Source organism: Zea mays, chromosome 8, assembly GCF_902167145.1.
Source record: "Zea mays cultivar B73 chromosome 8, Zm-B73-REFERENCE-NAM-5.0, whole genome shotgun sequence".
NCBI classification, from domain to species: domain Eukaryota; kingdom Viridiplantae; phylum Streptophyta; class Magnoliopsida; order Poales; family Poaceae; genus Zea; species Zea mays.
Genome location: NC_050103.1, coordinates 34,268,627 through 34,284,008, shown reverse-complemented (window position 1 = coordinate 34,284,008; position 15,382 = coordinate 34,268,627). Strand labels below are relative to the sequence as shown.

Here is a 15,382-nt window from a genome sequence, read left to right as displayed (position 1 = left end):
TACTTACAAACATGACATATCTGTGTGCAGTCACGGATACAGTACAGGGCTCTTTTATTTCCGAAAAGGAGATATATCCTTTAATTTACGCATCAGCTTCTCTTTATATGTGTTTATCTGTAAAGGCCAGTGGCCTGCTGGTAGTGTATATCTGTATACGTATATACATTCATTCTTTACAAATAAAATATTCTCATGTGTTACACGAGGCGGGGCCCCTGACCCTGAGTCGTTCGCATGTTCTGATGTTCATGTCACTGCTAGCTGGGCATCATGCTGCCTCATGGGTGAACGCGTACCAGTAACAAGGGCGGGCTATAGCTCGGCCTAGCTGGCTATAATTGCAGCGCGCCTACACGGCCGGCCTGTCTACCTCAGACTGACCGCAGCGGTCGACCCTACCCCTCCCCCTCACCTTGCATGTCGGCTGTAGGGGGCACCCTATGGCCGCAGCGGTGCCCCCTACAGTGCCCCCTACGTGTCGGTCCCCTTCTCTCTCCCCCCAGATCTAGCGTGTCACTGTTCATCACCCTAAACACTGTGCTGTGGGTCCACGAGTAATTGTTAGTAGATAAAAAATTGATAGTTGGTATAGAAAATGATATTTTATAGTGGTAGTGGGGTATAGGGGGAGTATTTAGGGGGAACCGCTGCGGGAGATGAAAAAAATAGGAGGGGAAATAGGGGAAAAAAGTGATATAGGGAGAAAAATTTAGGGGTAACGGTTGCGGATAGCCTCAGGCTGCTTGAAGTAGTATGCATCAGCGGCCCTGGTCCTCTCTCCCGCTCCCGCTCAAGGGCAGCAGAGAAAGCAGCTGAGCTGACTGTGGATCTCATCCGTATCGTATATACGTCGTCCTGTTTGGATCCACCGCGTTTTGCTAATTCCCTTCGAACCGGCCGGTGGCCTTCGTTCTCCCACCAGGCCTGTCTGTCTGCTGTATCCGCCAGAGCTTCCATGGATTCCACCCTCTTCATCATCGGCGTCATAGGTAAGCTTGTGTATCATTCTGAACTGCTTTGTTATTATTATTAGTCTTCATTCGTCCAGCTTTCCTTATCTTCTTCTTCTACATTGAAATAGGCAACATCATCTCAGTTCTCGTCTTCATATCGCCTATGTAAGTGTCTTTCTCCATATATATGGTTTCCCTGTCGTCGCTGTTGCTAGCTAGCTTTCTTTCTGAACACCACCACGGGCACCAATCCATGCATGGATACAGCAAGACGTTCTGGAGGATCGTGCGGGGCGGGACGACGGAGGAGTTCGAGCCGGCGCCGTACGTGTTGACGCTGCTCAACGCGCTGCTGTGGCTCTACTACGGCCTCACCAAGCCTGACGGCTTCCTCGTCGCCACCGTCAATGGCTTTGGGGCTGTCATGGAGGCCATCTACGTCGTCCTCTTCATCGTCTACGCCGCCAACCATGCCACAAGGGTGAGGGGTCGGAGCAGCTGGGGCCAGTATATATAGTTCACTCACACAATCCGTTGCTTAATTCTGCATAATTCTTTCTTCAAGCACTTGAGTCTTAGGAATTACGGAGTATATAGTTAAAGAAAAGCACAACCACCATTCGTTTATTAAAGAAAAGCATGTGTTGCCTTATATTATAGTTTGTTCCTTTATCGCAATTATGATTATGCAGGTTAAGACCGCGAAGCTGGCAGCAGCGTTGGACATCGGTGGCTTCGGAGTCGTGTTTGCGGCCACCACATTCGCCATCAGTGAATTTGAATTGAGAATTATGGTGATAGGAATGATATGTGCCTGCCTCAATGTGCTCATGTACGGGTCACCCCTTGCTTCTATGGTAAGTTTTTTTTCCTCACATGCATATTTATACACTATTCCTCTTTTCTTTCCTTTTTTGGTTATTTTAGAAACTTAAATCCCCTCTGGTATTAATTCCCGAGAATTTCACTTAATTCCCAAGAATCCCAAAAAAAATTAAGTTTCTAAACTAGCCCTTAGTGAGACTTAATTTATTTGTTCGCCGTAAGTCGATTTTGAGATGCACATTTCTCCTTAATTTTCCTTTTATAGCTGACCGTGCACGGCCTTGAAACATCACGATCTTTTCAGTTAAATTTAATTAGCACGGGCTAAATTTTTACATTGCAAAAGAAAATAAACTAATTTCACACACACATATATAGTATATAGCTAGCAAACTGCTAATGGGCCAGCAAAACTTATGGATGATAACATTGAGCAATGAAATTATTGTCATGTAACGGTAACTATATTATAATAGTGAGTTTCGATCCATGATCTAATATATACCATATAATAATATTGATGCCACTTGGCCCCACAGACAAAGTAGAGTATAGTTCAAGTTTGGAGATATATAAATGATAATAATAATAATAAAGCTGCTCAAGATATTTTCATTCTGGCGATCCATGTCTGTCCACGATGGATCGACGATAAAATACTCGGTGTTTATTATAATGGACAGGGCGCTTTGTGGGGCGATTATTTTATGTTGTGTTGTCCCTTTCATGATTATTTATTAAATATAAGGACAGAAGTCCAAGCAAAACACATGTGCCCCAAGCAATAGGGATATATAGTGACATATTGTGGAAATAGTTATATATTTTGGGGGAGAATCATGTGTCAGGGATATTGTACAATAGAAAAACATTTCTTAGTATGTAGGTCCTCAACTGCCCCTGTTTTTTCTCTTATTTTTAGCAGATGTTCGATCCACTTCCACAATTCCACTTGCAGGAATAATATAATAAATATAGATATATATGGTACATAAGCTGTATGTAAAATCCATATAATAATATTAATATTACATTATATACCTCAACGAATCATTTCTAAAGCTTTTATTAGGTATAATAAAAAGTAAATTTATATTTTGGTGCTTGTAGCTAGGTGTGGCCGTGTGGGGCACGTGCAAGCAACCTTACTCGTTCCACCTCCTATCTTTTGCTCCACTTTGTAAATAATACATATTACAGCGTAAAACTGTGTAGAAAGTATGATTTTACGGCTATATACACGGTGTGCTACGACTAAAAGTTAGGGACGACCTCACGCCGATAATTGGATGACAGATTTTTTTCCTTTGATATCTTTCTTCTCTGGCATGCCAAATCGAATTCCTCCCTCTGCCTTTAATTTCTATTTGTTAGGATTATATGAAACTATTTCCACAAGTATAGTTAGAGACTCAAATTCAGATACTAGAAATTAATGATGGTTTACAAGCCATAAATAAATAAATTAAAAATAAACATATTTAGATTTTAATTTGAATGAAAAGAGAACATTGCTTCGGTTTGATGCAGATTAACTTATACAGAAATCATATATTATGTCATGAGAGACAAGCAAAGATTGGTCAACTTATTACCATTTCTTGCAAAATCAAGTTTGCCGTATTATTATTTTGTCCTTTTCTTTTTTAAAAGATTATTAGCTGGTTATTGGTTCTCTGGGCAGTTAACGGGGTAGAGTATTCCACAGAATTAAATAATCACCATGCAAGGAACACGCGTTGTCCTCTACATACGATTCTTTATTTACTTAATTCTACATCACACATTTTGTGCAAGAACAGTAGCTATTAGAAAAAAAATGTGAGCATCGGTTCACAACCGGCTATAGTACTGGATTATCAACTGATATTAGACAATCGAAATTAAAGACCTTATTTTTGAAGGACCGGTGAAATGACCAGAAGGGGTGAATTAGAGCCAATCAAATTTTATTGTTAAAAACTTAAATTTAGACCTTATTTGTGAAGGACCAGAAGAGGTGAATGAGAGCCAATCAAATTTTATTACAAAAAACTAAAATTTAGCACTTAACTTCAATTGAGATGAAGAAATCGTTCAAACCAGAAGCACATCGGCCAAATAGTAATCTTACGATTTCAAAATGGTACCCCTAGATACATTTGGTTTTTTGTTTAGAATACCGGTATTCTTTGGCTAAGTTCATTTGGTTTATTGGTTTTTGTTTAGAATATGGGTATTCTAAACAAAAACCAAATGAATTTTGCCAAAAGAGATGGATGTCAATAAAAGCCCACATATCTATTTATAGAGGTGATGGATACATCATATCCACTTAGCCGGGGCAAAATGGATCAACTCCTAGGATTTTGATCAGACGACCACGCGCTCTACACAAAGTTGCTTCGCCTCGACACACCCTTTGTGATGATGTCATGTGCCACCTCTGATTCCTGCCGAAACCGCCACCGTCAAGTTTTGAGGCCCAAACTCAGCAAAACCAGCAGATGGGTGGTTTTGAGGCTCAACCACAAAACCACCGCGAGTAGTGCATCGCATGCGCGTCCCCACGTCCTGGACACATGTCCCATTAGTCCTTGACCGCATCGGCGACAGTGCGACACAAGCCACTCTGTCATGTCCTCGCGCTAGTGCGTGTCCTAGGTGTGAGCCACCACAACTTGTCAACCGGCTCCTCCGACCCCTTGGTCAAGTCCTAGTGCTCGTCTTTCATCACTCTCCGTCTATCGGCATAAACCCTCGTGTGACCTTCACATTCGCCATTGAACAACATACATGTACTTCACACCTGCACACCATAAGCCGAGAGACATGGTTGCACAATACATAACTCATACTCTGGTCAGTCCACCGACTACATCAAAATACTATCCGTTGACAATCACTTATCATCAACTCGAACCACAAGGGACAAATCAACTTGTGTTCACAATTGTTTGCCATAGAGAGAAAGAAAGCGTACTCCGTGTGTTGCTTGGGTTTACCGAGAAGCACGTGTGTAAAATGGGTAGCATACTCTAGTAGTACTACGAGTGCACGACGTGACTCCTACAGATTCCAAACTCTTGGCAAAATTAATATCGCGACATGTCATCATGTCCATGCCATTACCTTAGCTGTATTGACAGGCCGGACCTGCTATTTGTGTCGGCCGTACGTGTTCTTGCGGTCCTCGTCGGGTGGGGTTTCGCTCTCTGAATTTTCTGATTGGTTCCATCGATATTTTCTGATTGGTTCCATCGAAAGCGAAACCAGGACCGTACGTGGCGCCAAATTCAACCAGACCACCCATCCCTTCCCGGGGTCATGTCACATCCCTGTTGCTTCACGTTTTCTTACAAAATTACCCGCTCCGTCCGTGAAGCAAATATAACTATGATATCCCTATCTGTCAGAGTAGTTTAAATTTAACTAAATTTATAATAAACAATACTCGCTTTGGTCCTAAATCTAGACACATATATATATATATATATATATATAACACATACATCAAGTATTGTATAAATTCACAAAATACCACTATATGAACGCCCTTAAATTTTAAATTAAAAAATTATCTAAGAAAACATAAGCAATAATTAACCCATGCCAATGCAAGTTGAATACTTGAATTGAAAAAAGTTGATTCCAGCTCAGGGAACCTATAACCATGGCTTCGCATGAGTTGGCGATTGCCTGAACAGGCCCATGCAGAGCAACTAACCATAGAATAGAACAATACGCGATGAAATTCACCGTACCCTGCAACGTAATGGATGTGTGATTAGTATCACCGGCACCTCATTTTTACCCGTCATCTCGTTGTACCTACATTTTCAGAAAACGGTGATCACGACAAAGAGCGTGGAGTTCATGCCATTCTTCCTGTCCTTCTTCCTCTTCCTCAACGGAGGCGTCTGGGCAACGTACGCGGTGCTTGACCGCGACATCTTCCTCGGGGTAATGTTTAAAGCCTCTCTGTTCTTCTCGATCTTCTTCCCCAACCTCTGTCTTTTCCGCTACCCATACTAAACAGAACCTCTCGATCGCTCTCTGCATGCAGATCCCCAATGGGATAGGCTTCGTGCTTGGCACCATCCAGCTGATCGTCTACGCGATCTACATGAACAGCAAGGCCTCCCAATGCAGCAAAGAAACAGCGTCCTCGCCTCTTCTGGCCTCCGACCGGGGAGAAGCATCTAGCCATGTCTGATGATGAGCTTCGATCAGTGCGCGCGCTGGAGTATAGCATAGAAGTCTCTTGCTGTCAAAAACTTCCAAGACCAACGGTACCTACCAGCATGCATGCATGCAAGAGGTTACCAATTTTTATTGTTTGAAAATTCATGTAAACTTGTGACCTCCATGGATTGTTTCTTTCTTTGGTATAAGCTTCGAAGATGTTAGATTGTTAGCACGGTAGTTTTGCCAGAGAAGGGTGTTGTCAATATAATGAAGAAATGGTGAAAATCCATACATTTGATTATCGAGGGAAGCTTGTTTTAGTAGTGTAAAAGTGCAGCCAATCTTCTTCTAGGAAACACAAACCAGGCCCCTCGCATGCTTTGCAGTATTGTAGATTTGAGGTCGGATTGGTTCCACGGCTCCAACTGTGTCTGTGTCCGTTTTTATATTTTATATCGGAAATGACATAAAATATGGTAACTTTAGAAACGGAAACAGTATCAATATTGGAGGTTCGGTACGGAAAATACACAGATAACGATCAGAATTTTAAATACGATCGGTAACCATACAAATATAAAAATATTCCAATATAACAAGTTCACAATTATTACAAGTTAACAATATGACAAGTTTTAAAATCACAAGTTCAAAATTGACAACTTCACAAAGATTACGAGTTCACTGTGAACCCACATACCCGCATTTGCTATATATATGTAGAAGGAAATTAAGAATATTTTTCGTACGATGAAATTATGTGAAAGAATATTTAATATTTATATGTACGTATGATTATTGGAAATGAATAATCTATATATAAATAATGTGAGCACTAGGAGTGAAAACGGGTAGGGTACCCAAAACGGGTACTGGTTCGGGACCATTTTTCGGATATGGGTATGAGTATTTTTTTCATCCGAGATGGATACGGGTACTATCCGGATAAAAACTCATCGGATACGGGACGGATACAGAACAGCCAATACCCGGTAAATACCTGAAACTGGCGAGCGGATACGGGTACCCAGCTGCCGGGTACCCGGTACCTTTTCTCCACCATGCGTCTCAGCCGTGCGTCTCAGGCTCTCACGGTCGTCAGCCCATATGTGTGTGGGCCGTAGCCAAAGGCTGAGGCTGCTGAGGCCCGTTAATTTTTTTAGTGCACTCGGGTGATCGGGTCTTGGCTTGGGCGGACGGCCAGACGCTAGGACTGGGCAAGGCGCCGCCGCAGCTCTGGCACTGGAGACCGACCGACTGCACCGCCGCGCCGCCACCGGCGTGTGCCACTTCGACCCTGCCACCGCGCCACAACGGCTTCCGTGCAAGTCTGCAGCCAGCCAGCCAGGCGATGTTCACCCGCGCTCGCACGATGTAGCCGCCCCATGCCAGCAGGTCCGGTCCCAACTCGTCGCCACCCATCGTCGTCGCCGGTCGTCGTCATCGGCTCCGGCGTCTCGGCAACAACAATAGGAGGCGCCTCGCGGTCGAACTCTTGGGTGATGTGAACTTATGTTAGAGTACTATGTTGTATTATTACCATGTTGGACCAACTGAATTATAGCGAATGTATTCATTATCCGATAAGTACATGTTATCCACAATGTATCTGACTACACAATATCTGTATCCGTCTCTTATCCGCCCGAATAAATATCCGGTCCCTATATCCGTATCCGTCCTGTTTCTAACTATCCGTATCCGGTCCCGAATCCGATTAAAATATATTAGGGTAGGATACGGGATGACCTATTATCCGTCTGTATCCATCCATTTTCACCCCTAGTGAGCACCAAGGTTGCCTTGAGGCATGGGTTACGTATGTCTGCAGTCTTCCATTAGCTAGGCATGTGTTGACGCCTTTTTGGAGCGCCAAACACTCAACAAGAACCGTGGCGGTGCCCTCTGCATAGGGGCGGACGGTCCGCGCGCGGGGGCCGGACTGTCCGCGGCCTGGTGCGAGGCGCGGTAGTGCTCTCTGCACAGGGGCGGACTGTCCGCGGCCTGGGGCCGGACGGTCCGCGGTCTGGTGCAAGGCTAGGGCTCCTGCCTGACGACCGGACGGTCCGCGCCCTAGGGCCGGACGGTCCGCGCGTACGCAGGTGAAAGGGAAATGTGCCCTTGGGCCATTTCTAAGTATTTTGGTGATTAAGTGTCCAACACAAGTGCTTAAGTGTTAAATTATGCCAAGGAATCTAGAAGTACAAATCAAGATTAAAGGTATGTTTCTAGACTTACTACGTTGTTTTGAAGACTAATGTATTGTGTCTAAGTGCTAGAAACAGGAGAAACAATCATGAAGAAGTTGGTTGTGTACAGCCAAAAGGCTTCTCGGTCTGGGTGCACCGGACTGTCCGGTGGTGCACCGGACAGTGTCCGGTGCGCCAGGCTGGCTCTGGTGAAAAGCCCGCTCTCGGGAAATCGTCGGCGGCGTACGACTAAAATTCACCAGACTGTCCGATGTGCACCGGACTGTCCGGTGAGCACCGGACTGTCCGGTGAGCCAACGGTCGGGCGCGCCAACGGTCGGCCGCGCAATCCGCGCGTGACGCATGGCCGGGCCAACGGTCTGAAGGGGGCACCGGACTGTCCGGTGTGCACCGGACAGTGTCCGGTGCGCCAACGGCTCCAAATCGCCAACGGTCGGCTGCACCAAAACAGGAAAGAAATCTGCACCGGACTATCTGGTGCGCCAGGCGACAGAAGGCAAGAATTGCCTTCCTGGAATGCTCTCAACGGCTCCTAGCTGCCTTGGGGCTATAAAAAGGACCCCTAGGCGCATGGAGGAGTACACCAAGCATTCTCTAAGCATTCCTAAGCACCAAGACTCCAATTCCGCGCATTTGATTCTTTGTGATAGCAACTAGAGCTCCATTTGAGTAGAGAACTCTTCGGGTTGTGTTGTGAGCTCGAGTTGTGACTTGTGTGCGTGTTGTGCTCTGATTTTGTGTCTTGAGTGCGTTGCTCATCCCATCCTTACTTCTGTGCTTCTTTGTGAACATCAAATTGTAAAGGCGAGAGGCTCCAAGTTGTGGAGATTCCTCGCAAGCGGGATATAGTAAACAAAGCAAAACACCGTGGTATTCAAGTGGGTCTTTGGATCGCTTGAGAGGGGTTGAGTGCAACCCTCGTCCGTTGGGAAGCCACAACGTGGAGTAGGCAAGTGTTGGACTTGGCCGAACCACGGGATAAAACACTGTGTCTATCTGTGTTGATCTTCTTGTGGTTATTGTGTTTTGCAAGAACTCCTCTCTAGCCACTTGGCTTTACTGGCTAACTCCTAATCAAGCTTTGTGGATTAAGTTTCAAGTTTTTACAGGATCACCTATTCACCCCCCCTCTAGGTGCTCTCAATTGGTATCAGAGTCGTTCTCTTCACGTAAGGGACTAATCGCCCGAAGAGATGGATCCTAAGGGCAAGGGGATGGTGGTCAATGATAAGGAGAAGGAGTCCTTCGTCAATGATCCAAAAGATGACAAGCCTACTGACTCGGGCTCGAGCCACAAAAGAAAAGACGGGAAGAAGAAGAAAACAAGGCGCATCAAGGAGATAGTCTACTACGACAGCGACGAATCTTCCTCTTCCCAACAGGACGACGACGACCACGAGAAAAAGAAAACGGTCAATTCAAACTTTTCTTTTGACTATTCTCGTATTCCGCAAAGCTCCAATACTCATTTGCTTTCCATTCCCCTCGGTAAACCTCCTCACTTTGATGGAGAGGACTACGGATTTTGGAGTCACAAAATGCGTAGCCACCTGTTCTCTCTCCATCCAAGTATATGGGAGATAGTAGAAAATGGAATGCAATTTGATAGTAAGGATAGTCCCATGTTTATAAATGAACAAATTCACAAAAATGCACAAGCTACTACTGTCCTTTTAGCATCACTGTGCAGGGATGAATATCATAAGGTGAGCGGCTTGGATAACGCCAAGCAGATTTGGGACACCCTCAAGATCTCGCATGAGGGGAACGACGTCACCATGCTCACGAAGATGGAGTTGGTGGAAGGCGAACTAGGAAGGTTCGCGATGATTAGGGGGAGGAGCCAACCCAAACGTACAACAGGCTCAAGACCCTCGTCAACAAAATAAGGAGCTATGGAAGCACGCGATGGACGGACCACGACGTCCAAAATGCTAAGGTCCTTCACTATCCTTGATCCACATCTTGTAAACAATATTCGTGAGAATCCTAAGTACACCAAGATGACGCTCGAGGAAATACTTGGGAAGTTTGTAAGCGGGCGGATGATGATCAAGGAGGCAAGATAAGTTGATGATGCGTTGAATGGCCCAATCCATGAGCCTCAAGCCATTGCTCTCAAGGCAACTAGTAGCAGGGAGGCGCTACCTAGCAAGGTGGCACAAATTGAGGCGGCCGGGCTTAACGAGGAAGAAATGGCTCACATCATCAAGCGTTTCAAGACGGCGCTCAAAAGTCGCAAGGAGCATCCCAACAAAAGCAAGACAAAAGGAAAGCGCTCCTGCTTCAAGTGTGGTAAGATTGGTCATTTTATCGCTAATCGTCCCGATAATGATAGTGATCAGGAACAAGAGAAGAAGAGGGAAAAGAAGAAGAATTACAAGAAGGCTAAGGGCGAGGCACATCTTGGCAAGGAGTGGGACTCGAATTGCTCGTCGTCCGACTCCGACAATGAAGGACTCGCCGCCTCGGCCTTCAACAAATCATCCCTCTTCCCCAACGAGCATCACACATGCCTCATGGCAAAGGAGAAGAAGGTATGTACTCAAAACAATACTACTTATGCTTCTTCAAGTGAAGATGAATCTAGTGATGATGAAATAGACTATGCATATTTATTCAAAGGCCTAGATAGAACTAAAATTGATAAGATCAATGAATTGATTGATGCTTTGAATGAGAAAAATAATCTTTTAGAAAAGCAAGAAGATCTTTTATATGAAGAGCATGATAAATTTGTAAGTGCACAAAATTCTCTTGCTTTAGAAGTTAAAAGAAATGAAATGCTTTCATGTGAATTGTCTACATGCCATGAATCTATTTCTAGCTTAAAGAGTATCAATGATGACTTGAATGCTAAGTTAGAAATAGCTAATAAATCAACCTCTTGTGTAGAACATGTAATGATTTGCAATAGGTGTAAAGATTTTAATGTTGATGCTTGTAGTGAACACCTAGTTTGCATTTCTAAATTAAGTGATGAAGTGGCTAGTCTTAATGCCCAACTTAAGACTAGCAAAAGTGAATTTGATAAACTAAAATTTGCAAGGGATGCCTACACGATTGGTAGACACCCCTCAATTAAGGATGGGCTTGGCTTTAAGAGAGAAGCCAAGAACTTAACAAGTCATAAGGCTCCCATCTCCGCCAAGGAGAAAGGGAAGGCCCCTATGACTAATAGTGTTCAAAAGAACCATGCTTTCATGTACCATGATAGGAGATTTTCTAGGAATGTTCATAGAAGTTATGATGCTTTTAATTCTCATGCCATGATTGCTTCTAGTTCTTCTATTATGAATGATAGAAATTTGGCTAGGAAAAATGTTATTCATCATATGCCTAGAAGAAATGTTGTTCATGCACCTAGGAAAGTGAGTAATGAACATTCTACAATTTACCATGCCTGCAATGCTTCCTTTGCTATTTGTAGAAAGGATAAGAGAGTAGTTGCTAGAAAATTAGGGGCAAAATGCAAGGGAGATAAAACTTGCATTTGGGTCCCTAAGGCTATTGTTACTAACCTTGTAGGACCCAACAAGAGTTGGGTACCTAAGACCCAAGCCTAATCTGCCTTGCAGGTTTATGCATCCGGGGGATCAAGCTGGATTATCGACAGCGGATGCACAAACCACATGACGGGGGAGAAGAAGATGTTCACCTCCTACGTCAAGAACAAGGATTCCCAAGACTCAATCATATTCGGTGACAGGAATCAAGGCAAGGTTAAAGGTTTAGGCAAGATTGCCATCTCAAATGAGCACTCTATCTCCAATGTATTTTTAGTAGAGTCGCTAGGATATAATCTTTTGTCAGTTAGTCAATTATGTAATATGGGATATTGAAAGGGAAATGTGCCCTTGGGCCATTTCTAAGTATTTTGGTAATTTAGTGTCCAACACAAGTGCCTAAGTGTAAAAAGGTGGACAAAGTACAAATCAAGGATAAAGGTATGTTCCTCAGACTTAGTACATTGTTTTATGGACTAATGTATTGTGTCTAAGTGCTGGAAACAGGAAAAATCCAATTGTAAATGTCTTGGCTCGAGCAGCCAAGACTCTGCTGAGTCTGGGAGCACCGGACTGTCCGGTGGTGCACCGGACAGTGTCCGGTGCACCAGGCTGGCTCGAGCGAAGTGGCCGCTCTCGGGAATTCACCGGCGACGTACGACTATAATTCACCGGACTGTCCGGTGAGCCAACGGTCGGCCGCGCGATCTGCGCGGGACACGTGGCCAAGCCAACGGCTAGAAGGGGGCACCAGACTACCGGTGTGCACCGGACATGTCCGGTGCGCCAACGGCTCTCTGGCTGCCAACGGTCGACTGTGCCATTTATGGAAAGAAATCGGGCACCGGACATGTCCGGTGTGCACCGGACTGTCCGGTGCGCCAGTCGACAGAAGGCAAGATCAGCCTTTCTAGATTGCTCTCAACGGCTCCTAGTTGCCTTGGGGCTATAAAAGGGACCCCTAGGCGCATGGAGGAGCACACCAAGCATTCCTACAACATTCCTAAGCACCAAGACATCGATTCCGCGCCTTTGATTCTTTGCGATAGCAATTAGAGCTCTAGTTGAGTGGTGAACTCATTGAGTTGTGTTGTGAGCTCTCATTGCGACTTGTGTGCGTGGTGTTGCTGTGATTTCTTGTCTTGAGTGCGTTGCTAATCCCTCCCTTGCTCCGTGCTTCTTTGTGAATTTCAAGTGTAAGGGCGAGAGACTCCAAGTTGTGGAGATTCCTCGCAAACGGGATTGAGAAAAGCAAGCAAAACATCGTGGTATTCAAGTGGGTCTTTGGACCGCTTGAGAGGGGTTGATTGCAACCCTCGTCCGTTGGGACGCCACAACGTGGAGTAGGCAAGCGTTGGTCTTGGCCGAACCACGGGATAACCACCGTGCCATCTCTGTGATTGATCTCTTGTTGGTTATTGTGTTTTGTTGAAGATTCCTCTCTAGCCACTTGGCGGTTATTGCGCTAACACTTAACCAAGTTTTTGTGGCTTAAGTTTTGAAGTTTTACAGGATCACCTATTCACCCCCCCTCTAGGTGCTCTCAATTGGTATCAAAGCCGTTCTCTTCACAAAGGGACTAACCGCCCGAAGAGATGGATCCTAAGGGGAAGGGTATCGTGATCAACGATAAAGAGAAGGAATCTTTCATCAACGAGCCGAAGGATGACAAGCCTACCGACTCGGGCTCGGGCCATAGACGAAAAGATGGGAAGAAGAAGACAAGGCGCATTAAGGAGATCGTCTACTACGACGACAGTGATGAGTCCACTTCTTCCCACAAGGACAACGACGACAACGACTACGACAAACGAAAGACGGTTAACTCGAACTTTTCTTTCGATTATTCGCGTATTCCTCAAAGTGCAAATGCTCATTTATTATCTATTCTACTTGGTAAACCTCCTCATTTTGATGGAGACGACTACGGATTTTGGAGTCACAAAATGCGTAGTCACTTGTTCTCTCTCCATCCTAGTATATGGGAGATTGTAGAGAGTGGAATGCACTTTGATAGTTCGGATAGTCCCATGTTCATTAATGAGCAAATTCATAAGAATGCACAAGCTACTACTGTTCTTCTAGCTTCATTGTGCAGGGATGAATACCACAAAGTGAGCGGCTTGGATAACGCCAAGCAGATCTGGGACACCCTCAAGATTTCACATGAGGGGAACGACGTCACCTTGCTCACCAAGATGGAGTTGGTGGAGGGCGAGCTTGGACGATTCGCGATGATAAGGGGCGAGGAGCCAACACAAACATACAACCGGCTCAAGACCCTTATCAACAAAATAAGGAGCTACGGAAGCACGCGATGGACAGACCACGACGTCGTCCGATTGATGCTAAGGTCCTTTACCGTTCTTGATCCTCATTTGGTGAATAACATTCGTGAGAATCCCAGGTACACCAAAATGTCGCCCGAAGAAGTCCTTGGAAAATTTGTAAGCGGGCGAATGATGATCAAGGAAGCAAGGTACATGGACGACGCTCTAAACGGTCCAATCAATGAGCCTCAACCCATTGCTCTCAAGGCAACAAGGAGCAAGGAGGCGTTACCCAGCAAGGTAGCACAAATTGAGGCGGCCGGACTTAATGATGAAGAGATGGCCCTCATCATCAAGAGATTCAAGACGGCGCTTAAGGGGCGCAAGGGACAGCCAAGCAAGACCAAAACCAAGGGGAAGCGCTCATGCTTCAAATGTGGTAAGCTTGGTCATTTTATTGCTAACTGTCTCGACAATGATAGTGATCAGGATCAAGGGAACAAGAGGGAGAAAAAGAAGAACTATAAGAAGGCAAAGGGCGAGGCACATCTTGGCAAGGAGTGGGATTCAGATTGCTCCTCGTCCGACTCCGACAATGAAGGACTCGCCGCCACCGCCTTCAACAAGTCATCTCTCTTCCCCAACGAGCGTCATACATGCCTTATGGCAAGGGAGAAGAAGGTATGTACTCGAGACTCTACCTATGCTTCTTCAAGTGAGGACGAATCTAGTGATGAGGATGAAATAGATTATTCATGTCTATTTAAGGGCCTAGATAGAACCAAGGTAGATAAAATTAACGAATTGATTGATGCCTTGAATGATAAAAATAGGCTTTTAGAAAAACAAGAGGACTTGTTGTATGAAGAACATGACAAATTTGTAGAAGCTCAAAAATCTCATGCCTTAGAAGTTAAGAGAAATGAAATGCTTTCTTGTGAATTATCTTCTTGCCATGAGACAATTTCTAGCTTAAGAAGCATTAATGATAATTTGAATGCTAAGTTAGAAATAGCTAGTAAATCAACAACTTGTGTAGAAAATGTTGTTATTTGCAATAGATGTAAAGATTTTGATATTGATGCTTGTAGTGAACACATAGCTTCTATTGCAAAGTTAAATGATGAAATGGCTAGTCTTAATGCCCAACTTAAGGCTAGCAAAAGTGATTTTGATAAACTAAAATTTGCTAGGGATGCCTACACGATTGGTAGACACCCCTCAATTAAGGATGGGCTTGGCTTCAAGAGGGAAGCCAAGAACTTAACAAGCCATAAGGCTCCCATCTCCGCCAAGGAGAAAGGGAAGGTCCCTATGGCAAGTAGTACTAAAAAGAACCATGCTTTTATGTACAATGATAGAAGACAGTCTCATAGGAGTTGTAATGCTTTTGATTCACATGCCTATGACTCTTATGCTATGTATGCTTCCAGTTCTTCCTATATGCA

At 44.6% G+C, this 15,382-nt stretch overlaps 1 protein-coding gene across 1 annotated transcript; it reads left to right on the top strand.

The window, feature by feature from the left end:
• The first annotated feature begins 790 nt into the window (after nucleotides 1–790).
• LOC103635056 (bidirectional sugar transporter SWEET17) lies at nucleotides 791–6,247 on the top strand. Its single transcript, NM_001363775.1, has 6 exons — nucleotides 791–992; nucleotides 1,085–1,121; nucleotides 1,224–1,437; nucleotides 1,649–1,813; nucleotides 5,604–5,723; nucleotides 5,827–6,247. Exons 1-6 carry the CDS (start codon nucleotides 959–961, stop codon nucleotides 5,974–5,976), a joined length of 720 nt encoding a protein of 239 aa, NP_001350704.1. The 5' UTR covers nucleotides 791–958; the 3' UTR covers nucleotides 5,977–6,247.
• Nucleotides 6,248–15,382: the final 9,135 nt, after the last annotated feature.